At 39.3% G+C, this 26,838-nt stretch overlaps 1 protein-coding gene across 1 annotated transcript in view; it reads right to left on the bottom strand.

The window, feature by feature from the left end:
• The window catches only part of SDK1 (sidekick cell adhesion molecule 1), an 858,579-nt gene extending 832,347 nt beyond the window's left edge, over positions 1–26,232 (bottom strand). The window contains 1 exon segment of the mRNA XM_045541236.1: positions 25,935–26,232. Within this exon segment, the coding sequence (XP_045397192.1) occupies positions 25,935–26,232 (298 nt within the window).
• Positions 26,233–26,838: the final 606 nt, after the last annotated feature.

Genomic DNA, 26,838 nt, shown 5'->3' with positions numbered 1-26,838 from the left:
GACAAACAGGTTAAGATGCTACATATAAAGATTAGGATGTTACATATAAAAGGTTAGTATTACTGTAACATACATAATTAGAAAACAATAGGCTATTAATGCTCATATCATGAATCCCTGTGGACTAGATGTTTAAGATATAGTGTGTGACTTTAAGATCTCAAATCTCTACACTGGAGTATATCACATCAGAATCTGTGTTTTAAGCATCACCAAAAAAAGTGGCTGGGTAAAGATCATTAAGAGAAGCTGTCCTTCCCACAGAGCCTAGGATCTCTTTGGTAACAGTGATGAAAAGTACAGTTCCAGAAACACATAACTAATATTCATTCCAGTAGCAGAATCTACCATTTTACATGTGACTTGAATAGTTTCCTAAAGCTTATCCCTCTGTTTAAGAGTTGTTCAACATGGAAAGCTTACTCTATTAAAAAAAACAAAAGTTAAGCATAGAAAAGACTTTCTTCCAAATGTTTGACCATAAGAACTTTCAAATACATAGATTCTGAAATTGTCCTTAACTTTTTTCTGGGCACAGGTTTAATAAAGTTATAGGAGAAAAATTAGAAATATTAATAAAGAATATGAAAATCAGCAACTACCTCAAATTGACCCCATTAGGATGACTTCCCCAAAGAATAGTTTTTCAGTTTATTATATTAGCAGCAAAATTAAGAGCCTACTGTTGCTTTCAGTGCAAAATCCATTTTTATAACTAAAAGTTATACAACAGGAGTTTATTTCCCATTACTGAGAAGGTATTGAGCCCTGTAAGAGCTACCTCCTAACTATTCTTACCCCATGTCCCAAACATTTTAAGGATTAGGCTGTGATTCCTACTTCTCAAAAGAAAAAAAGTGAAAAAAAATGATTAAATAGGCTAAAAGTTCATCAAGTTAACAGACAAAGAAAATACTGCTTTCAAAGGGGCTACTGAGTAGGCAGGCTTTTGTGGTACAAGTAAAAGTTCTCATGTTTTGATTTGGGTATTAATTACCTATTAATTATCCTTGAAAATTTATCAAGACATTATTTGTCTTCCTTTCTGTATGTATATTTCAACAAAATGTTTACTTTATAAAATATATTTTGATTTCAAATGCTAAAAGATCAGACAAATAAGAAAACTGCAAGATGAAAAAGGAGAAATATGAGTATTTCCCTAGAATATACACTAGATTTCATTATGGGGGCCAACAGTCCATTTACACTCATTTCTCTCAAGCTTATGTCTACATTGTGATATATATCACATGATATGATCCTTGTCACATACAAAGCAAGACCAAGAGGATTGAAGAAATAGAAACAGGTCATATAAACTTAGCAATCAAAAGACAGGGAAAGAGACATTATATTGGTTAAAGAACCACCTTTACCCAATCTATCAACACATCATTAAACTATGTGCACTGTGGTAGGCAGAATTCAAAAATGTTCTACCCCAAACTCTGGAACCTGTGACTAAAGACGATATATCACTCCTATGGTGACGTCATGTTTTGGCACATTTGACCTGAAGATAGATGATCCCGGTGGGCCTGATCTAGGCACGTGAGCCCTTAAAAGCAGAGTTTCTTCAGCTGAAAACAGAATTCAGAAATACTGAAAGTATGAGAAGGACCTGACACATCACTGCTGGTTTGAAGATGGAAGGGCCACAGAAGAAGGAATGCAAGTGGCCTCTAGAAGCCCCAACTGACAACCAACAAGAAAACTGAAACCTCAGTCCTACCACCACAGGAACTGAACTTGATTTAACAACATGATCGAGCTTGTAAATATATTTTTCCCTAGAATCTCCAGATATCTTAAGACCCAAACACTAACCAATGTTAACCATACATTTTCTTCCCATCTTACAGCAAGCTCTGGAAATAAGCATAGGCAGAAATGGTAATAAAGGGAAAAGAAATACATTCAGTCAACATTTATTGGGTTCCCACTACATCAGGCACTGTGCCAGGTGCAGGTAATGTAACAACGAATAAAATAACCCTGTTTTTTGAAATTCAGACTGGTAACAGACTGATATCATAAACTATAATGAGAAAGGTACAAAGTTAGAGCACAGAGTAGTACAGAAACCAATATAATTCTTGGTGTTGAGGGCACAAAAATTAGAAAGAACTACAAGAAGGCAGTAATAACTGAGCTAAAACTCAGCAAATGAGTTGAAATTTGCCTGGCCGAGGGTGGAGTGGGGAGGGGACGTGACAGCATTCGGGGTTAAAGGGACCTGCAAAGCAAAGGCAATGGTGTGATGGTGGAAAGGGTGCACAAGAGTGGAACTGCTGGTAATCCAGTACTCAGAGTGTCAAAGAAAACTAGGAAGAGATAACACTGCAGAGGAAAACAAGGTTCAGACTACAAAGATCCCTGAAAGCTACACGAGCCATTATAAGCAGAGAATCATGGTGAGATTTAGGTTTTGGAAGCTATGTAGGGGATGGATTGGACCAAGAATTTGGGCAGAAAGCTTAGTTAGAATGATGAAGACAGATTTGAGAAATGTTAAGAGTAAAACCCACAGGATTCCAAAACTAACTGGAGGTGTTGGAGGGGCGGGGATGATCAGCAAGAGGCAGACTCAAGAGGAGTTTGAGGTTCATGCTTTAGGTGACTCAGCTGATGGTGACATGAAGAGAGAGAAAATACTGGCCAAAATAAGAACTGTTTACAGAAGAGTAAGAGAAATGACTGGAAACGTGTTTAGAGAGGTCTAGAGGATGGTGGAGAGTTCTTAATGCTAGGCTCAACTTGGTAAGCTTTGTGACCCCAAGGAAAGTTTTTAAGACTCAAGTAGTAATCCAAAGGTATTCTTTGGAAAATGCTATTGTAATAGCCTAAACAATAGGTAGCAAGTACATTCAGGTGGTAGCAGTAGGAAAACAGAAAGAGAGATTTCCATGAACAATGGGGCCAGCAATTGATTAGACAAGTGGACAAAGCAGGGTCTGAGAAGCATTACTATAAAAAAAAGTCAGGAATAAGAGATGGATGAAAAATGTAGTCTATTATTTATGCACTTACTCCAAAAATACAAATGCTAACTGTAGGTCAGATGCAGCTCTAGATCATGCAATGATAACCTTGGCCTGTAAGATACTGTATTCGAGGTTATTATGCAGTGGATCAGACCCAAAACTCAGGTCAGGAGCTAGAATGAGGAGAGACAGATGAATTCATTTGTTTAGGAATGACAACTGAGGAAGACTAGATGAAATTACAAGGAAAAGGCCAAAGAGGAAACCTGAGGAACATCAACACTTATGAGTTAAGAAGGAAGAGAAGAAATCAGTCCAAAACCTCACCCATTAATTCACTCAAAGTTCGGCTATACTTAAGCATACAATATATTGAAGGTTCTGAGAAAGAAAGAATCTCTAGTCTCAAGGAACCTATACTACAACAGGAAAGTTTATATATACGTAACTAATGCTAGACAGAAACTTCTGAATACTATTAATAAAAGTTGCAAAAAATACCATAGGAGATGGGGGAATATTCTAGCTTGGGTTAATCAGGGAGTATTTATGAAGGAGAATGCATCCAAGTTGACCCTGCAAAGAAGAGAAGGGGCATAAGCAAAGGCAAGGAGGTAACAGGGTAAAAGGAAAAGACCAACAACAGTGGGTAGAATTTTACATTATTTTAGTTAATGTTTGCAACTACTCTCATTGCATAAAAGAAAGGAAACCTCAACTTATGTACCCCCATGATGAGCTGAAATAAAAAAAAAAAAGTAGAATAGTGGTTGCCAGAGACTAGGAGAGAAAGAATGAGTTATTGTTTCAGTTGTACAGAGTTTCAGTTTGTGATGATGAAAAAGTTCTGAAGATGGACGGTGGTGATGGCTCCACAACAATATGAATGTACTTAATGCCACGGAACTATACACTTAAATTGATTAAAATGGTAAAATTTATGTCATGTATATTTTATCACACTAAAAAGTAAGAAATTTTAAATTAGCATCTCTGTGTACATTAGATAGCCTACCCTCTTACTCTTAGAAACTTTGAAGATTTATAAAAAGCTTTAGTTGTAATTTTTGGTGAGTGGCACCTTTCCACTGTAAAGTCTTTACCCAGAAATGTTTGTATCATGTAGAGTATGGGGAAAAAGTGTTCATTAGGTAATAAAATCAATAGTGAAAATGTAGACAGGGAATCATACGCTGCTTATGTGCTAAGAATAGAAGGGAGATAATGGATTCCGATATAACTTAAATTTTAAGAATTTATATTACAAAGTTTCAAGAACATACCTATCAAATATTCCACATATGCCAGAACCATGTGAAAATAAAGAATGCCTACATGGAGGAAAGTAATATCATCCAACATATAGACCTTCCCCCCACCCAGAAAAAAAAAAAAAAAAGTGTAGGTAAGACAGCAGGCAGCTACCATTTGGAATGAGCCTTAAGTGTTAACACTACACTATACAGCAATTCTTACAAGAAGAAGAAATGATAAAACGTAATGGGAGCAGTACAGAAAAATCTCAGGTAACAAGAACGTTGTTTCTTTCAAGGATGTCATATTTAAAAGACTACAGGCCTTTGCTGTAGTAATCCCACTTCTAGAAATCTATCTCACAGATACACCAGCACAAGGGTAAGACTATCCACATGCAAAATTATTCAATATGGACTGTCTGAAATAGCAAAAGACTGGAAACAACCAAGTAGCCAGAGGTCTGGTTGAATGAACTATGGTATATCCACACAATGGTATATTATGCAGAGAGATAAAGAATATCTCCCCCATGTACTATGGCGAGATTTCCATAGTAAGTTGGAAAAAAATCAAGTTATAGAAAACAGAGATACACTAGCTTTTGTACAAGACAGGAGGAAATAAAAATCTGCAAATCTGCAAAAAGAACATGGGAAGAATGAACAAGAAACTGAGAATGAGAGAAAATATTTACAAATTACATCTCATCAGGATTTAGTGCCCAGAATAAAGAACTCTCATAACTCAAAGACAAGGCAATTAAAATGGCCAAATCAGTTGGGTATTTCTCTCCAAACATATACAAATGGCCAAAAATCATATGAAAAGACGTACATCATTAATCACTATGTAAATATAAGTCAAAACCATTATGAGATGTCACTTCACAACTAGGATGACTATAGTTTAAAAAAAAAAAAAAAAAGAACACAAGTGTTGGCAAGGATGTGGAAAAACTGGAATTCTCATACATTTCCAGTAGGAATGTAATGGTTTAGCCACTGTGAAAAATAGTTTGGCAGTTACTCAAATAGTTAAACACAGAATTACCATATGACCTAACAGCATACCCAAAACAATTAAAAACAAGTCTCAAATACATGTACACACATGTTCACAGCAATACGATTCACTATAACCAAAAGGTGCAAACATAGGATGTCCATGAACACACGGATAAACAAATTGTAGAATACACACAGTGGAATATTATTCAGTGATAAAAAGAAATGAAGTAATGACACATACTACAACATGGATGAACTTTGAAAACATTATGCCAAGTCAAAGAAGCCAGATACAAAAAGTCTTATATTATTCCATTTATATGAAATATTCAGAATAGATAAATCCATAGAAACAGAATACAGATTGATGGCTGTCAGACGCTGGGGTAGGCAAGAATAGGGAATGACTGCTTAGTGAGTATGGTGTTTCCTTTAGGGGTGATGAAAATGTTCTGAAAATAGAGGCGGTGATCATACAACACTGTCAATGTATTAAATGTCCCTGAACTGTTCACTTTAAAATAACTTTGTTATGTGAATTGCACCTCAATAAAAAAATTTTTTTAAAGCTAATAAAAATGGTTACCTATGAAACAAGGAGGCAAATGGGTTGGAGGAGCAAGCAAAACTCCTGTGTATACATTCCTACTCAGTTTGACTTTTGAATCCTATAAATACAGGTACAAAGCAGTCAAAAAAAATTAACCAACCCACATTCACTTTATCAAACTTAGGTTTAAGAAATAACTTTTCTTTTGTCGCAACATGAAGGATGTTTCTTTACAAAGTAATTTCAGTTACGTTGTTTACAATGTCTTTACCTGTTTTGAAAAAAGCAGCATGGCTTTGTCATTCATGTAAATGATTATTCTGATCAAGTAACAACCAAAGAAGCCCTTGAGTTCTTACAACAGTAACACATGTTTTGATACATTCTCACCTGACTCACATTCCTGGGCTGAGTTTCCAGGACCAGCAGAAGAACAAGCCAAAGCTCACTGCTCACAGGCCGACCACCCAGGACTCTGTCATTAGTACTGTGCTCTAAGAAATCAACTCAAAAGACTCAGGAAAACCAAAGAGGACTTTCTAATTCACTTTCACTTTGATTTTGAGTCTTCTAAGCAATCTGTAAAAAAAAGCGCCACAGTATCATCTTGCTTCTGAATTTTTTAAAAGGATTTTTTAGTTTCAAGAAGATCTTTTGGGGAATGGTCATGCTTGAAGGTGCTGACTCCGGGGGGGGGGGGGGGGGGGGGGGGAAGGGATGGAAGTATGACTACATGATGAGTGCCAGGCGCACTGACTGGAGAATGGACATGCTTGAGGCTCTGACTCAGGGGGATGGGCGGGACATGGACAATGTATATAACCTGAGCTTCTGTACCCCCCATGAAGAGCTGCAATAAAAAAAAAAAAGAAGAAGATCTTTTCACATATGACAAATACACTTAATAGTCTTCATTTAAAGACCCTTCAGTTCGTAAACCCTGAAATATCTTAAAATTTTAGGACTGGAAAATATCCATAAATCCTATGTTGTATAGCAAAAGTTAAGTTTCAGAAGAATACAGAAACTTCAAGAGCTTTCTGATGTCAGTCTACAGGCAACATCCAACTTTTAACAAAGCACAAGTTTAAATTAAGATTGCCGAGTCCTGGCCGATTTTTCTTTTTTAGGCCACACTTTTCCTGACAGTACCAATGTACTAATTTCTCTAATTCCTGAGATCTACTAAAATCATTACACTTTTGTCAAGCTTAACATTATATATACAGTTTGGTCTCATTCTATAAGCAGCAAAATGTATGACAGATCTTACAGTATTTCTTTTTTTAACAAAGATAAGTAGTTGAACAAATTCCATACATCAAGTAGGACTTATTCTGGGATGGCTGTAATTAGTATTAAATACAGCAATTGCTTAAAATGTAAGATCTTTGACTAAAATCCACAAGTACCATGAACTAGCAGCAGAGATTAATTTAGCTTGATCTCCGATGATTAATATTTGTAAAGAAAAATTAGGCAAAAATCCTTCTATCTTTAGGGTTTTCATAGAACAATATATTTTTTTTAAAGAAACTCTGACATTGAAATACACAATTGTGATATTAAACAGCAACTTATAGTAACATGAGTTTTATTCCATATAATATAAAAATATTTTTACTTTACTTGTAGCTTCCTCCAGAGTTCAAAGTTTGTGTAATATGAGAACTTAAGGACACGGGATAGGAAAAAAAAAAAATAGAAGCAAGCTGTAACTGCAAAGGAGGGCAAAGATGTCTGGAAATTAGAATCAGGTCCCTAGAAGGCCTAACTCCTTCAGTGCATGTGGGGATGGGGGTGGAGAGGAGAAGCAAGGAGAGGAAGGGAGACAGATGAGTGTATGCAGCAGAATCATCTGGAGCTTGGTAAACCTACACTTGAGAATAGAATGGGAGAAGGAGGAATAAATCAGGAAGAACTCTTTCAAAGGGCCGAGATAATTGTGATTCTGCTACACCATATCCCTCCACCACTTCTGGCCAATTGTATTAGACAAAGTGAAATTCATTTTCTTGCTTTCTCAGAAAGCCCTAGTATATAGTCAAGCTGTCATCTCTAAATGTTCAAATATTCAGAAAAAAGTAAGTGGAAAAAAAAAAAGATTAAGAATGAATTAGAGTTAGACAAATGGAAGAGGAATCTGGATTTTTAATATAAAGAAGAGTAACAAAAGTGAAATCGTTTAACAGTATTTCAAATGTATTTTAAGTGCTGTTATTTCTACTTCTTTCACAGTGGTATGGCACAAAAGGTATTTGAGTTAGCAATAAACAGACCATGGACATGCAGGCCATCACTAGGTACCTTGGGAGAGAATAACAGATCCTTCCTCACCACAACAGCATACAATAGCAGACACTCAAAAGAGACAAAAGCATTAAGATTATCCAACAGTAAATAGATGTATCATATAAGTCAGGTCAAGAAGTTAGAGAGCATACTTGAGGAGAGAATAAAAGAAACCTCTAAAAAATAAGCCAGCTTGGCTATGTCACACCAGCCATGGGTATAGGTGGGAATCACACTGATATGAACTAATACCTAAGCTCACCAGCTCTAAGCCCCAAGATGTTCTTACAGACACTCAACACCTTAACAAAGCCCTCCACAAATATCTCTGGTCTACCAATACTGACTCCTCCAAGCATGACAGCTTGGCAGACCCTTATCAAATGAGATCATCCCTCCCCTGTGAGAAAAGGTGGGGACTCTCCCCAACAGAATTGCTTGTACTCTGAAGCAGAATACTAAAATAGCTCAGGGAGGCAGCTCTTCTAGTTTATACCTAACATTTTTCTTTTTTTCACACATACATACACCACACCCTATATACCATTCCCTGCAAGGCCTCACCGAGTTACCATGCCAATTTTTATTTAACAATGGGTGGTCGTATTTCCCACCCCCTCTTATGACTGGCCACCTAAGGCCACCCCCAGATAGTCCCACACTGTTGAACTGCTTCTGTGGCATCTCAGCCCCACATTTATCACTATCTGCCAGGTGCCATCTATACCCAAATCTTAGTTCTATCCCATCTGAAATCCCAATCACAAAAAGAATCATCCTGTCTAGTGAGTTGAATACATTTGACTGCCAATATTAAATTCACCCTGGAGTATCACCAACAGAAATATCCCTTCTCAGTTTTTATACTAAACCACAAGTGACAGTACCTAATGCAACAGCAAGGATATGATAGGTCAGTAAATTCATCAACAAGCCAAGAAACCTCAAAAAGTAAAAGAAATACATGACATTTGTCAAGGAGAGGGTCAGGAGGGAAGAGGGAAATATAAAGAATGGAATTAGATGAAAAGGACAACAAAGGTAAGTTAAAAGGTCACAAAACAAGTAGTAAGTAATGCCTTACTGTGTATTTCAGTTGAGAAAGGAGAAACACATTAGGGTTTGATTTGATCTGATAAATTAATGAGTACAATAATAGCTATGATTTATTAAGCAAGACACTGTGCTAAATGCTTTACATACATTATCTCTTCTAATCCTTATAAAAACCTTGTGAGAGAGATTGACTTTGTTTTATAAATGAGCACCTGAAACAGACAAGCTACATGACTTGCCAAGGTAACAGCTCATAAATGGCAGAGCCAGGATTTGAATTCAGCTCTAAGACTCATAACACTATCATTTATAATGCCAATACATTATAGCAGATGGCCTTAGAGCATATTTTCTACACGTTTTTAACAAGATATCATAGGTATCTATAGATATCATAGAGATCATAACATCATCTCTAAGACACGATGTTAAATGAAAAAAGCCAAGTGTGCTAGAGCCAGCCTCGAAGGTAATTAGTATGCTACCATTTGTATACAAAGAGTTGAGGGGAAAAATATATATGGCTGTATCTGCATAAGATAGCACTGAAATAATACTCATGAAACTGGGAACAGTGACAGCCACAAGCAGAGCCAACTAGGGGACTAAGGATCAAAAAATCAGAGACTTTCACTACCACACTCTGGTATGGTATGAATTCAACCTACTCATAGTTTTTTTTATAATAAATAAGCACTACATATTACAAGAGTGGAAACACAAGCACCATATGCACTTACCATTAAATTCATACTAATTGATCAACATGTACATGCACATATGGAAGTAACATTCACTGGGTGTTGGGCAGGTGGGAGGGAAGAAGGGATGGGTAAATTCACACCCAACAGGGATGGTGTGCACTGTCCAGGGGTTGGGCACACTTGTAGCTCTGACTAGGGTGGTACCAAGACAATATATGTTAACCAAAGCATTTGTACCCCCATAATATTCTGAAACAAAACTACTACATAACAATGTAATCACAAAAATTAAAGTCCTGTAATGAAAGGATACCTTAGCCTGTTTACTAAAGCTAAATAAAGATGCTTAAGAATAAGCAATGACATACCTACTTTAATCAAGCATCCTTTTTAGATGTTCTCGCCTGTGAAGGATGACTATTTAACACTGCTCACATCCTGAACATGAACCAAAGGTGCTGTCATGCATGAAAATGAAAAACCAGTTCTTGCGAACACGGGAGAACAAACTGCAGGTACAAAGTCTTAATAGAGGTAGGGAAGCAATAAAAAAGGCCACTCAGATATAGTCAAGGGAGAGAGAGGGGAATGGGAAGAGGAAAGCCCAACACCAGGTAGGCCCCAAGGGAACACAGCTGCAGAGCAAAGCCAGCTATAGAAATGAGGAAGGAAGATGAAGCCACAGAAGCATCTAAATCAAGCAAGGTCAGGGAAAGGAATTCTTGCTCTCAATTAGTCTGGAAAGCAGAAAGCTAACAACAAAAATGAAAGCACATGAAGACCAATTTTATTTTTCATCAAATAAATATACTAAGAATTGATGCTCCTTTGCTTGCCTTAAGAAACTTTACTTTTAGATACTATAATTTTATATTTAAGATAGGATTAAGCACCCTCTTCCTATCTTAAAAGGTTTGAAGACTGATTGCTTAAACACACACACACACACACCCTGGCTAGTTTAAGCAAAAAGGGATACATTGGAAAACAAATACTGTATACTTCAAGAAAACTGAACATCCAAACCTCAGACCAGCAAGAACCAGAATAGCTCTAGGCTGCAGTGTTTTGCAGAGTTCCACTAAAAAAAAAAAAAAAAAAAAAAAAGTGAAGAGAGGACAGGACAGAGATGTGGCCAATGGGGCCCCTGCTATGTACCAGGGCATGCTCAGAAAATGGTACATTTTTGTGAGCCAGGTGCCACCTAATTGTTGCCTACTACACTACAGCATTCACACACAATGCTCTACTAATTTACATTATATTTAATATATAGGTCATGTGGCACTTAATGCCAGGATACATTCTAAGAAATGCATGGTTACATGATTTCATCATTGTGGGAACACCATAGAGTGAACTTACACAAACCTAGATGTTACAGCCTACTACACACCTAGGCTATATGGTACAGCCTATGGATCCTATGCTACAAACCTATACAGCATGTTACCGTACTGAACACTTTAGGCAACTGTAATACAATGGTAAGTATTTATGTATCTAAACAAACCTAAACATAGAAAACATACAGTGAAAACATGGTATTTTGATCTTATGAGACCACTGTTGCAATGCTGTCTAATGTTGACCAAAATGATATACAGTACATGACTGCACTTAAAGTTTTAAATACTAAATTTATGTGTATTTAAATTTAAATTCACTTCTAATTTTCATTTGCAACTATATGCTTCAAATTTTGTGCATACTTCCATAAAAAACTTGAACGTACTGAATTGATTCAGTATCAGTTGTTGGTAGAATTCAACACTAGAATCAAAGATTAAATAGCACTAACCAGAAATCAGTGGTACAAACATGTTTATCAATCCATCTTTCAAAGGAGTTTTTTATTCTTATAATGAGCGTGTAACTTAAGATACTGCATAGCTTTTTCAAAAGGATGAATAAAATAAGGCCTTAAATAATTTAAATTCCCTCAAATAGAAGGAAAAAAAAAACAAAAACAAAATCCCCGGTCCCTATTAATGCACTCTCAGTCTGAACCACTGAACTAGTTTAATACCAAATTCCTCCTAAAATCCACTAAATACATTATGATAAATAATTACAATTGCTTTCATAATTTTTTAAGAAGTTATAAATGCTTATTGTTTAAAGCTTAGAACATTCAGGAAAAAAAGGAAAATCCCCCACAGCACTGTAACATAGAGATAAGCACTTTAAGCAGGTGGTTCTATTTCTTCAATCATACTCACTGTATCATATTATAAAACTGAGTAATTTCCTACCCATTTTTACTATTACATCCCCATTATTTTTAATCTGTATGCTTTCCTGTAAGATTTTACATTATTTCTTATTTCAAAAGCAATCTAAGCTCATTATAGATCAGAAAATAGAGAAAAGCAGAAGAAAATAAAACACCCATAATTCTACTCATTGGGAGACAGCTGCTACCAATATCTTGGTGTGTTGACTTTCAGACCCTTTTCTATTTGCATATATTAATATACAAATGGCCCTACATCAGAGAAAGCTGGTACTTGAAGACTTCCCATGATGTGAGCTTTTGTCATGTACAGAGGGCAGCACATTGTAAGGACTAAGAACAGCGGCTCTAGAGACAGCCAGGGCAGCAGTTCAAAGCCCAGTTCCATCACTTAAGTCGAACACCTTAACTTCTATGTAACTCAATTTCCTAATCTATAAAATAGGGCTGCAAAGGATATAACATACTGCAGAGAAAGGCCTTAGCACAGTGCCTGACACATGAAAAGCATTCAATAAAAACAAGCTATTACACTCTACAACAAATTCTGTAACCTCCCTTTTTCAACTAATATTCTGAAATCCTTCCATGTCAACTAAGGCCACTTCTACATCATCCTTTTTAATACCAACATAGTACCGTCTTCTGTGCCACATCAGCCACTATAAAAGCAACCAGAAAAATTCACATCTTCATCATTGTGGTCAGGGTCACTTGCTGTTGACTAGTACATATAGGGACAGAGGACTCCGGCCAACCCAGCTTTCTCCCTAAATAAGGGAACAGAAGTCAGAGCAGGTCAGGACTTCCAATGTTTCCTCAATTAGCTGATTTGGGACAATGCAAAGGCCAAGTAAGGTTAGGCTTTAAAAAAACTGTTTTTGTTGCCAATAATATTCTGTGATGAAATTCAGCTTATTCACCCAAAAAAGAGCAACTTTTGAAATAAAGTAATTATGGCTTTAAAAAAAATCCTCTTAAGCTATATCTGCAGCTAATGAAATACTAAAGTTTTTAAAATTATTATGAAGAATTCATTGCATAGAAGCATACCATACCCTACAATATTTTATGCTTTCGATTCCACAGAGAACAGAAGTTAGAGATGCAGATGATCTTTGTCTTTCCAAATGTACCAGTCCATGATACCAGATTTAAATAATTTTCAAACTTCAAGAGTTGGTGAGAAACAACCAAAATGGCCACATTTTTATCTGTAATTAACTCTCTCATCCATTGAGCTTCTTCGTATCTTAACCATGTTTTTCTATGTGTATGCTTTCCCTCAATCGTTTGTGGGCATTGGGGGTTTGTTTTTGTTTGGAGACAGGGTCTCAATTTGTTGCCCAGGCTGGGGTGCAATGGCACAATCATAGCTCACTGTAACCTCCACTCCTTTCAAGCAATCCTCTTGCCTCAGTCTCCAGAATAGCTAGGATTCCAGGCCACACACCACAAGGCTAATTTTTTCTTTTTTTCTTTTTTTTTTTTTTTTTTTTTTTTTTCTTTCTTCTTTTGGTAGAAACAGGTCTTGCTAATGTTGCCCAGGCTGGTCTCAAACTCCAGGCCTCGAGCAATCCTCCCATCTTGGGTCTCCCAAAGTGCTAGGATTATAGGCATGAGTCACTGTCCCTCAATTGTTAAAAGTACTTTATCTTGTGTATTTAGTCTGCTCTCTGATAGCCAAGATCCAAGTCCTATTTTTTCACAGCTGTGACAGCAAGAGCCCAATTCGGAATGTACCGGAGGTCATTTGGAATGTATTAGCTAAACATGAAGGTCATGATGTTTGGTCCTTCTACCTGTTTGGCAAGAATCCTGTTATGATCTAGGCATCAAGTTCCTCACTCCTGTTGCTGATTCTACCTGAATCCTTCATGTTTGTGTCCCAAGTGCTAATTTGAATCCCCAGATCCTAACACTGCTTATCTACTTGTATCTCTGCTAAGGTCCTGTTTAAGATGACCTACCAGATCCTGAACCCTCTGTATGGCTTAAAGGCCCCTCCCACGCCAACTGCACTGCATTATGTTTGTCAATGTGTCTATGCCCTAATAAACTAGAAGCTCCATGAAGGAAGTATGTTTTATTATTGTACCTTTATTGCCTTATATAGCACTTCACTCACTGAAGCACTGAATGACTGAATTCACTCTGCTGCTCATATACTTTAGAATTTTAATTGACTACAAGTTGTACATATTTATCATGTGTAACATGTTTTGAAATATGTATACATTGGGGAACAGCGAAATTGAGCTTGTTAACATATGCATTACTTCACATACTTTTGTGGTGAGACTAAATTTTACTCTTAGCAACTCAACAAAATACATCATTAACTATAGTCACCATGCTGTACAGTAAGATCTCCTGAATTTATTCCTAACTGAAATTTTGTATACTTTGACCAACATCTTCCCAGGCCCTCCCACTCCCCACTGCTCACACTCTTTAGCTAATCAGTACACCCTACAATATGAGTACCTGTAGAAGTTACTAACACTTTCAAAACCACAAGGCAAATATGCATACAGCAAATTTAAGGGAGACATCACTACACATTGCTTCCTATCACTTAGCCCTTTGCTATTTGCATTTTGCTCCTTTCAATTTCTTTCTCCTTGAAGTCCATTTTTTAAGTAGTTCCTTCAGCAAAAGTTTATGAATCAACTTTGTCTTTATGTACAAAGTCATTATTTCACTCTTTTAAATATTGCTTTAAATGTATATAGAATTCTAGGTTGGTGGTGGATTTCTGCCTCAGCTTATTAATCATCCTCTGCTATGAACACCTGCCAGTCCAGATCTCTGCTGTCCTCAGACCGCTTTAGTCTTGTTTTCTAGCATTTCACCTATAATATGTCTAGGTATGAATTTATTTATCCTGCTTGGGGTTCACTGTGCTTCTCAAACCTAAGAACTAAGGCCTTACATTGATTATGAAAAGTTCTCAGCCATTATATCTAATAATGCCTCTCCGGTTTCTTCTGGAAGCTCACAGAAGGTAGTACTGGACCTTCTCATTCTGAAGTTCATGAATCTTAACCCCTCATTTTCCACTTTTTCCCCCTCAGTACTGTATTCCAAGCAATTTCTCATATTTTTTTAAAAAGTTTTCAATTATATCTACACTTGGCTCTTTAACCTGTCCATTGAGGTTACCACTTTTATTTCGTTGACTGTAATTTTCATTTCTAGAACTTCTATTTGGTTCCTATGTTCTAAGAATCTAAATGTTCTTTTTCTAATCTGATTTCTTTCATCATGGTCTTACCCCTTTTATCTTAAATTTTAAGTAATCTCCTCCATATGTCCTATCATCCCTACCTCCTGGAGTACTAATTCTCCTATTTATAACATCTGCTGACTCTCCTTCATAGTGATTCGTTTCCTTATGTGGCTGGAAATTTCCTTTTGGACTGCAAGCTCATCTTTAGCACATGTGATCTCTTCAAGGGTTCCATGTTTTTAATTTGCTCTGCAAGACAGTTTCACTTTTAATTCTGAGGGCTCTATTAGTTTCCACAGTTCTGGACCAGACTTTGTGCTAATTTCTCGGCTTGAAGGTTAGCTGCACTGAAAAAAATGTTACGTTTAAGTCCACCCCCATTGTGAGGTACAACCTTGGGGTTTAGATGTCTTTTTATTCCCAATTCTCACAACCCCAGGAAGAAGGCAAGTTTCCTTGCATTTTCCCAGACTAGTAGGGCAAAGTTTTTCAGTCCTCTTCTCACAGATGGGATAGCCTTTCAAGGTTTTATGCCAGAGGACCTCAACTCCACCTTCCAAATTTACACAGACCTAAGGCCGTGTATCTCCTGCTCTTTCTGGAGACTCTCAGGAGTAAGCCATTGGGGCTTGTATCCAGATCTGAAACTGCTACAGGCCTTGAGCTCCTGCTTACTGCCCTAGTTGTGAGTTTTCATTTCTGGCTCCTGGGGATTTCCTGGTCTTTCAAGCCCAGGAATGCTTCTCTTGTTCTTATTATGTATTGTCCAGTTTCTATGTGGTTTTGGTATAGGACGGGAGTCCCTCAAGGTCAACTCTGGCAGAAATGCTGCTAGAAGTCTCCAGTAGTCACAAAATATGACACTGAAATGGAATCAGAAAATCATGATGATTACTTACCATTTTGCCAGATGATAACCATTCACCTTTTTTCCCCCAGCCTCAACAACAGGTTTTAAATTTGGAAAAAATAAACATTCCCAAGGCATTTTAAGACCATTCTGTCGCTATGCTTTTCAAATGGCCTCACAGTTATTTCCTTAAGAATTTCAATAGTATAAGAACACACCTGTTGATTCCTCCATTTTCTCCCTATCCATTCATTCCATCATCAGCTTCAATCTACTTTTATACTCCTAGAACTCAAGTGAACTTAAACTCAAAGATTGTCATTTCTCACCTTAACAAATCCAATGGCCTTTTCTTGGTTCTCATCTATTCATCTCTCTGCAGCAATAATGACCATTACAATTTTTCTACCCCAGTTCAAATATTTATCATTCCTATACTATTTCACAAGCATTCCTTAACTCATCCCCCATCACCCCACACTCTCCTCCCTGCAGTTTATCCAGTAAACCACAGCTAGGATCAATGGGTCCTCACACCAGCTGTATGAAGTAGGTACAATTATCTAATTCTTCAGGGAAGAAAATAAGGCTTAAAGAAGATTAAACAAGCCAATCCAAGGATACACAGACAGCAAGTGATTGAGTCAGTTTTATTTTATGCCAAGCCCATCCTCTTAAACAACATGCTATACTGTCACCACAGATATTTATACCAAAAGCCCACACCCTCTTGAACGCATAACTCATCTATCCAAACACCTTAACAGCTCTGTCTGGATGCCTGGAAGATTCACATTAATACATTCAAAACCATGATCATACCACCCAAACTGAGGTGACTCAACCTCAGTGAACGGTAGTATTAACCAACTAGTCATGTAAGCCAGAAATCGGTACATTATCTGTAACATTTTCTAACTCACCCTCCATATATCCAACCGATTACCAAATTCATTTTTTGCCTCCCAAATCTATTTTACCTACCTCTGTTGATCTCTAGCACAATCACTCTGGCCCAAGTTGCTACGTTGTCTCACCTCAACTGCTGTTACAGCTTAACTCGCCTACAGTCATTCATTCTGGTTTCTTCCAACCCATTCTCAACTTTGCAACAAAAATGGTACTTTTCTTCCCCCATAAAGGTGATTTTAGGCCGGGCGCAGTGGCTCACGCCTGTAATCCCAGCACTATAGGAGGCCAAGGCGGGTGGATCGTTTGAGCTCAGGAGTTCGAGCCCAGCCTTAGCAAGAGTGAGACCCCATCTCTACTAAAAAAAAAAAAAAAAAATAGAAATGATTTGGACGGCTAAAAATATATATAGAAAAAAAATTAGCCGGGCATGGTGGCTTATGCCTGTAGTCCCAGCTACTCAGGAGGCTGAGACAGGAGGATCGCTTGAGCCCAGGAGTTTGAGGTTGCTGTGAACAAGGCTGATGCCATGGCACTCACTCTAGCCCGGGCAACAGAGTGGGGGGAAAAAAAAAGGTGATTTTAAAAAACAAATTTATGATCCTTTCACAAGCTTTGCACTCAGTTCCAAAGCTTTAATCTTTATTTCACAGTCTGAAACAATGGGAATGCAGAGACTGGTGACAGCTAGGTTTCAGCCACAAAGAGACAACAATTTTCAACGAGTCAAGAATGATGCCAACCTAGAAACAGAAGCAAACTGGGAGATGAGGGCAAAGAGGACAGTACCTGAGAGGTTTTGAGCGTGTGCCTCTAAGTTATTCCCGAGGTGGAAACTTGCCAGGTTTTAGGGTATTCTTCTAGTTATGCTGCAATACCCCCCAGGACCCTCCAATAAAATCTTTTTTCCTTAAGTAGTTCAGGCTGTGTTGCTGGCTTACAAGTATGACTTTTAGCTTAAAAACACAGGCGCACACACACACACACACACACACACACACACAAAGGATTTTAGAAGAGCCAAAGCAACACTCTTAGAAAAAGGGATATGTCTACAAGGCAAAAATAAATTCTACATAAAGTAAAAATAACTTTGGCCAGCAAATATATAAATATGCTCACTGTTTACAACTGTTTACAAACTCATGTATCTCCTTCCTTTTAAAGGTGCTACATAAAATGCTTTAGGGTAAAAGCCATGTTTTCTTTTATGGTCTGCAAATCATCACAGCTTACTATAAGAGAATAAATGCTGAACAAAAAATTACAAGTGAAAGCATGACTATACAATAGTATAAATCGTAGAGCTGCATCCCTGGGAACTCCCTTCCTTTGGGAACAGTTTATATGTGCACTCACATAGATATTTTTCCAGTGACACTTTACCACTATTCTATTTCCTGGTTGTGATTTTGCATTGTCAGGTATTATAAACTCACCTTGCTCTTGGCCAGAAATCCTATGTATGTATTACCTAAGTACACTGAGAAGTGGTGTAGTATGGAAGAAAAAAATTTAGCTGTGGAAACCACAGATTATAACCTGTATAAACACTTTTTCTGTTGCCATCTGGTGGTTCATGCATTAAATTAATGCTGACATCCATTGTATAGAAGGGGTTGGTCACACAAAATCAAAATCTTTCATTCTTTTTGCATCACACCTAACACCTAGGGAGAAGATAAAATTGACCTTTCCATGAGAAAAACCACAAAGCAAAATAAACTAAGGATAACACTAAGGAGAAGAACCCACAGACACTATCACCTCTGGAAAGGAGCACCCTTATCTAAGTATGACAGGTTATACCTACATGAACCCTCTTTACCCGGAATCTGAAATATATTCCTAACTAGCCTGTTTAGGTTGCTAAAATTTATGCTACCAATTATTCTTAATAAGGGCAACTACTGGATCTCCTCAAGTATCCACACTCCTCCCAAAGTCACACTTTAGTCATTATTTGGTTATTTCCCTGTATTTCTCTTCTTGGAAAGTCCATTCATCTTTGTGCAATCAGGCTTATGTATTAGAGAGCTTCCAAACTTCTCCTGGTAAAGAATTAGGTCTAGAATACAGAAGAGAGTTCTAAAAGGGAGAAAAGGGAATGCAACATTGCACGAAAGGCTAATTTGATATACATAATATGGGCCCCAAGGTCCAGCACATTATCTGAAGCCCACATCTCTAAAAATGGCCTTGTCAATTTAAAAAAAGTTTTAAAAACACAGCAAAGCCAAAAACACTGCAGAAACTATAGTCTTAGCCCATGTTCAACAAGCTAATCACCGAAGATCAGTAAATTGATAAATTTACTTCACTCATATACCTGTTAAGAAGTTGGATTTAATTGATAGCTATTACCTTCACTAGATATTGTCTGTATGTCAACAGATTGCCCACTAAGCCTGTTAAATTGAAAAATAATTCTTGTATTAATTTTAAGAGTTCTTTGCTTTACTACACATCCCTAATAAAAATAATTAAACCAACATAACATTCGGTTGAGCACAGAAGTAGATACCATCTACTGATCTCTGTAATTCCTGATGGTCACTTGTCTAGTAAATATAAACATTTCCATCCATCACTACTTCATATCTTTTTAAATTTCTCACTGCATTAATTACCTCCAGATTTCCATTAGTCTTGCCCTTTCTTCTTCTAGCCATTTAGATCAATAAGCATCTCATATTTTAAGGAAATTTATTTCTCCAAACTTCAAGCTTACATTGATAAATTATGGCACTAATTTGTTTTACAGAACCTAAAATTTTGAGCATGAACCATTTTCAGGCTAGAGTAAATACATCATGTGTTAGATGGCAGCACCTAAGGAGAAGCGTTATATTGCATCTTAGTTATCTTCAACATTGTAAATTCTCTGGCAAAAGTAAAATGAAGAAAATGAGGTTCTAAGAGCTAAGACATATGGAGTTATAGAATCCCCAGATAGGAGAGACACAGAATCTGGTGAAGGACAGAAAGGATATGATAACATACAGAAGATCAGAATCAGAGCAGAACGATTTTGAACATTTAGTCTAACCCCCTTCTCCTCTTGTAAGTGAGAAAATAGACTCAGAAAGGCTAACAGACTTGCTTATATGGCAAGGTAGTTACAGAATGAAGTAAAAGCCAGGTCTCACTCACACTTAGCCCAATGCTTTTTCCATTGGCCGCATCTGTTTCTAGGAAAGGTTTATAAAAAATATTCTCATTCCCACAATACCCACAGGAGATTGAGGCCAGGCTAACAATGAGTCTCTGGCTCTTGGGCCGCTTGTCAAGAGGCCAGACCAACTAAATGTTAGACTAGAAAATGCATAAAACAAGGGTTTCCTAAAGCAATGCTCCCATAACATTTTATTTTTGTGTTTAGTAAGTAAATACAATCAAACTGTAAGAGTAATAAATTTCTCCGGAACAGGTCTCAGGTACAGGATCAATAACTGGCAGGTAGGTATGTGTCACACTGTGACAGACTCTTGCATTTCAGGGATTCACTGAAAAACTTATAACTGTAATTTCTACATGCTACCAAAGGATGGCAGGAGGTGCCATATTTGCAGTCCCAAATTACAAAATATATTCTCCCTCAGGATTTTGGGTTGGAATGCTTTTTACTTAAAAGGAATGTGCAAGTTTAGGGGAAATTCGATCAAGAAATTGCCTTATAGAAATGTTGAAGTCAAATTAGAATAAGAGACTATACAAGTTACAGTGCTCAGTTCCATTAGGTAGTAATGTATCACTGCTTACTAGGAGTATTTAACCAAATACAACTCATATTAACGTCTTTACTTTTTTAAAAATAACTCCTTAATTTTTTATGCTACACCTTTCAACCCGATTTTCATTCCATATGTTCAGCTTTACTCAACTTTCTGCATTGGAACTTCAAGGCTCTACTCTTAAAACTACCGCTTTCTTCAATTCATAGAGAAATTCAAGCCATGACCTAATCAAAACCCTCACTGTGTCCATTCCATTCTCTAGTTTTAGTCAACTGGTATTACCCATCTCTGACCACTGCAACACCTTAAGGCAGGCCAAAAGGCAGGCAGAAAGACAGTACACATGCCACAAACCTCAACCACCTGAAACACTAAATCCCATGTATCACAACAAAATGCAAGGACGCTTAGGATGGACATAACAAAGGCAACTGGTAGGTAGAATTGAACTACAAAGTCTAATTTGATATCATTTAATTACTCACTTGCAGCCTTCCAATTTGTTTTATCCCAATATTTGGGGGTACAGGAAACTTCCTGGCTAGGTATAACCCCAGTACCTAGCTGAATTTAACTGTCATTAGATGAAATGCATACTAAAGCAAACAAAAGATCTGTACCTTACAAACTCCACCTCTTTGTTTAAAAGATTTAAATGCACATACTTAAGTGCACATAAAAGAATTTTCCAAAAGTTCCTCAAAGAAATGGCTGGTTGATTCCCAGTAGTCAATTCTAGGGTGGTCAAATCTCTGCCAACAGACCCCAACTCACTCAACTGGAACGCAAGCTATGTTGGGGTGGGGGGGAGGTAAGACAAATACATCAAAATGGTGACAGTCATTTTACTAGGAGAGAGGAATGGGTATATGTAGGAGTTTATGTACCTTCCTCTTTTGTCTTTCAAATTACCTAATGTAATTTTTCACTCCTTTGCAATAACTAAATAAGGCAAGCTGAAACGAGGTCAGGTAAGTCAACACAGTATTCAGAAAACTACCATCTTCCCTTTATCATAGATTGTATTGCTGACCATTTCTCCCTGACCTCATAAAGGCAGAGGCTACCTGGGAGACACTGCAGCCCAGTGGTTACAAACTCAGGTTATGTTCATAGACTGGGATCAGGCTTTTCATTTTGGCTTCACCACTACCAATCCTGAGATGGCAGGCAAATTAGTTAACATCTCAGTGCCTCGGTTTCCCCACTGAAACAATGAGAATAAAAAATGCTACCTACTTCTCAGGAGCTGTTATGAAGAATGAGCACTTAACGCTTGGCACAGAAGGGCTAGATAACAGCGACAGGTGGCCAACAGACTGCGTAGAGGGTGATAACTGCTTGTTGGATTTACAAGACAGTAACCAACCAAGTGACCAGTTGCCGTCTGTTAAATACTCAGTGGTCTAATAAAAATTTAATTAAGTATCTGAGCACTTATTAAGTGTAAGACCCTTTATTAAGGCTCTCTAGTGAAGCAAGGTAGTCCAGAAATCAAGTTCCAGTTGAGACTCAAATTGCAAAGCTGTAAGAGGAAGATGAGAAACAAAGCACTTTGGGATTAACAAAAACTATGGACCCAAAGGAAACTAAACTTGTAGTGAATTCAATTAACACTCCAGAAAATCAAGTGGCTGAAAAGCCTCATTAATAGACCTTACCCAATGTTGGGAATTGGGCCTGAGTAGTCCAGACTACAGGATATCAGGCTAAGGGCAACAGAATTGGTTGAGATTATGGGATTAACACAAGGATAAAAAATGTAACAGAAAAATATAAGAATCACTTGTAGAGTTTTTAAGTGCATGCTTCTGAGAACCGGCAGGTCTGAGGTGGAGCCCACTTAATTGTGTTTTTAAATTTTCACTGGTGATTCTGAAGCATACCCCAGGCTAGCACAAAGTAAGAGCATAGTAGTCTCAATAAGAACAGAATACCTGAGTAAAAAGCCAATTAGCTCAGGGTGAAATTTCCAAGTTTGAGATCATGAATCTGGAACAGGTGTAAGATAGGTTCCAGATCCATCAAAGTCACTGGAATTAGGAGGTTGAGGGCTGAGAGAGGACTACAGGTCCAACACAAGGTTAAAGGGAAATCAAGTCATGTGATCTCATTTAAAGGGGTTAGGGCAGTGATTGTCAAGCTTGGCTAAACATCAGAATCACCTGGGGAGTCTTAATATCCTGATGCCCAAGTCAAACCTCAATTAAAACAAATTCTAGAGGATCCAGACATCAGTATTGAGAATCACCCAGGAGCTTTAAACGTGCAACCAAGTTTGAGGAAACACTGGATTAGGAAGTCTCCAGAAAGTCAGCAAGTGACTGGAATGAGGAAAAACAAGATAATATAAGTTAGTGGTTCTGTGTATCAGAATCACCTGGAAAGCAAGCTGCAGCTCGAAGAATATAGCTGTTTTCCACAGTTTTACCAAACTCCCCAGATGATTGTAATATGTACCAAAGTTCGAGAACCATTGGTCTAAGTGACTGGAAATAACTCCAGATGAGAAACTGAGGACTATGAACACCTCCAAGGCAGTAATTGACACGAGCATTCCTACCCTCTCGCGCCCTGGTGAACACAAGCTGAAATCTATGAGGTGTATCGGACATTACCAGAATCAGTAAGCCTGTAAAAGATGCAGCAGTAAAGCTAAAGGCATCACGGACTTCACCACATATACTTATGATAAATCCTTCGCCTCAGAAGTCATCCTTCTAAACCACTCACATCTGGCTTGTTGGACAGCATAAAGCAAGCACGCATTGCCACCTGCCTTTCAGAATTAAAGACTTGGCTTTTTAGGAATCCAGCAGTCACAAGCAATTAAACACACGCCAATAAGCAGAGTATTTAACTCAAATTCTCATTACCATGGAGAAGAAACTCCAGGACGTATTACAGTTACATTTGGAATATATGAACCTAGAATTTCATATAACGATCAATTACATACCCTTACTTGTAACATTGACTATAATAAATACCTAACTTTTACTGGTCAATATTGCACATATTATCTCACATCAAAACCAAGCATGCCCACATGGAGACCCATTAAAAGAAACATACAAGTTAGGAATAGCTTCACCTAGCTACATAGTAATAATGTGGTACTTAAGACCAGTTCCAACTTAGTGGTAACTATTCCATTTAGAATGTTACATTTTATCTAATAAGATTCAGGGGAATACATTCCTACGCACATGACCAACTCATCATCCCATCAGAAATCTCTATAGCAGCACCAGAATTTTCATTTTCAAGATACATGAGCTTTTGTCAAATGGTGACATCTCCTCTGTAATATGAATTTTCAGTATGATATAAAAAGTGATAGATATATTACACATTTCACAGAGCACAGAGAACAGAAACCTGTCAATGAATTTAAAATTTGTGACAACCTATTTGAAACTTTACACTAAAAGATCTGTATACTTTCATAAACCATATAAATGTAAAACAGGTACCAATGTTTTCACTGTCAACAAGGAATAAAATATTCCTCCCTAACAAAGTTTGGCTGTTGCCTTAGTACGTTTTTTAAACAATAACGTATTTTCATTAACAATCTCAGTTGTAAAACTGCAACACTTTATATAGCCTTCAGGTGCAACTGGTAAGAACTTGAAGTCCATGTAATATAGTTCAAAACAAAGCCACTGGAAGATTTTTTCCCACCATTTCAATTTGTGACCACATCTTCAAATCCCTATGTACAGGTCTTACTACAAAATGCAAGTCACTGTTTTAAAAAAGGAAACTTAATAGTGAACACCATTTCTATTTTAAAGGTCATCCTAAGTGATTTAAATTTCTTCAGTTGAACCTGGCTTCTCTCTGGCAATCTACAGATCCCATTTTACAAAATGACTTAATACATGCTTTTCTTCCAGACTAGGTCATTAAGCAAAAAAGAAGCACAAATAAGTGAAATGAAAATTTTCCCAGTAATGGAGGAGTTAAATTAACCAGAAATATGGCAATTTGTTTTCATACAGTAAAACATGAAAGGCCTTTACGAAAGGGGGAACCACAATTTAGATAACGTTACATAAGCATTAATAAAAAAAGTTATGAGTTAAACTATTGGATGATAGTTTTTGAGTTCAGATCTTCCAAGTGTTATTGCATTTAAATCATATTACTAGACATAAATCACCTTCACCTGACACAGAACACAGCTAATTTAAGTTTAATGCTCTCACTTTCCAACCATCTCAGAGTACCAGGTTCCTTACCACGACAGCAGTCTTCCAACATACAGCTAATGAACAAAGTTAATTTTTCCTAAAGCTGCCAACAGCGAAACAGGTTCACTACCCAGTTTTAAAGACCTCATCAGAGGCCATATTAAAGTAGTTTATTTCTGGCTTATTTGGGTTTTCGGTTTTTTAAGACCAGCAAAGTTCAGCGAAAAAGGATGCTAACCGGCAGGGCGATAGTACCGGTTTAGGAAAAAACAATCATCCAGAATTAGGGGGTAAAGCTCATTTCACAAGAGATTCCACCTGCCTCTTCAAAAGGTCATTTCAAATCAGCCGATCCTCTTTCCCTGTTTTAGAGATCACCGCTGTATTCTAAACAGAAGCCAACAGAGGGAGAAAAACAAAGCAAAGTGGAAAAGCTGTGGGCACTGAAAGTTTTGCTCCACCGACTGTATAGCACCCACTTGGGGTCGGGCACCGGGACTTGGGGGACGAGGGGGAGGCGGCGCGCGGGGGAGAGGGCTGGGGGAGGCTCGCCGAGCCTGGCGCTTGGTATTTGGGGGTCTGTGGTCTATGTCACTCACTGTTAACAAGACCCTGCGGTGCAGAGACAGACACAAATCAACCCGTTTCTAATCAGCGCCGCGGGACGGGCCTCGGGCGTTCTCTCGAGGAGCGGGTGAATGGGTCTCAACTTTGAAGGCGTTTGGAGCGTTTCGCTCGGGAGAATGCAACAGCAGAGCAGCAGACAGGGTGCGTTTTCTAGACAGCTCAGCGTCCCTCCCCTCCGGTCCTGCGCTGACCAGAAAGCTCGCCGCGTTAACCCCTCTGCTGCCCCCGGCCCGGCGAGCCGCAGGGGGACCGAGGGGACCCCGCACGCCCGCGCCCCCCGCCCGCACCTACCTTGCGCCAGCGCCCGGAGCAAGTGCAGCTGGAGCAGCAGCAGCGCCCACCGTCCGCGGCGGCCCGGGCCGAACTTTGCAGCCCGCCGCCCCGCGCTCGCCGCGTCCTCGCCGTGGGTCTCGGGCGCCGCCCGGGGTCCGGGGGGCTCGCGGCCGGACACGGGCTCCAGGCCGGGGCGCGGCGCCGACGGCGGGCGGGCGCGGCCGGGCGGGGACCCCCGCGGCCGCCCCGGGCCCTCGCGCTCAGGGGGCGCCGCGCCGCCGCCGCCGGCCGCCGAGGGCCGGGCGCCCCGGGCCATGCCGAGCAGCCGCCACCCCGGGCGCCGCGCAGGACGTCCGCACCGGTGGGACGGCCCCGAGTGGACGCGGAGCCCCCCGGCCCGAGGCGAGCGGCCACCGGGCGCTGAGGGGCGGCGTCCCGGGTCCCCGAGTGAGGGGCGCGGCGCGGGCAGCGGGCGAGCCGGGCGAAGGAGAAGTTGTCAGCGAAGAAAATTCGTGTCGCGCGGTCCGAAGCCTCTCGCGGCCGCCACTCCGCGGCCGGAGCGCTGGGCGCCGCAGCGCTTCTCTTCCAGAGGTCCGCTGGGCGCTTAAGAGGAGCCGCCGCCGCCGCCCCCGCCCGGCGCTGAGGAGAAAGTGCGCCCGCCCGCGCGCCGGCTCTCGCCCTCCGCCGCCGCCGCCGCCGCCGCGCCGCCGCTCCCCATTCACAGCCCGGCCGCACGCGCCGCCCGCGCCCGCCGCCCGCCGCTGATTGGCCGAGGGAGGCGGCTCCCGAGCCTGGGGCCCGCCCCCATGGCCCTCGCTTGTTTTCAAACTCGCGGCGCCCGCCCGCCTGCAATTTCGCGCCGGCCCCAGTGCTTGGCTTGGGCGGCTTCCCGCGCCGGCTGCGCCCCCTAGGGACCCGTGGC

Source organism: Lemur catta, chromosome 2, assembly GCF_020740605.2.
Source record: "Lemur catta isolate mLemCat1 chromosome 2, mLemCat1.pri, whole genome shotgun sequence".
Classification (NCBI taxonomy): Eukaryota; Metazoa; Chordata; class Mammalia; order Primates; family Lemuridae; genus Lemur; species Lemur catta.
The sequence above is the reverse complement of the archived record's forward strand: the minus strand, read 5'-3'. Positions and strand labels throughout refer to the sequence as shown.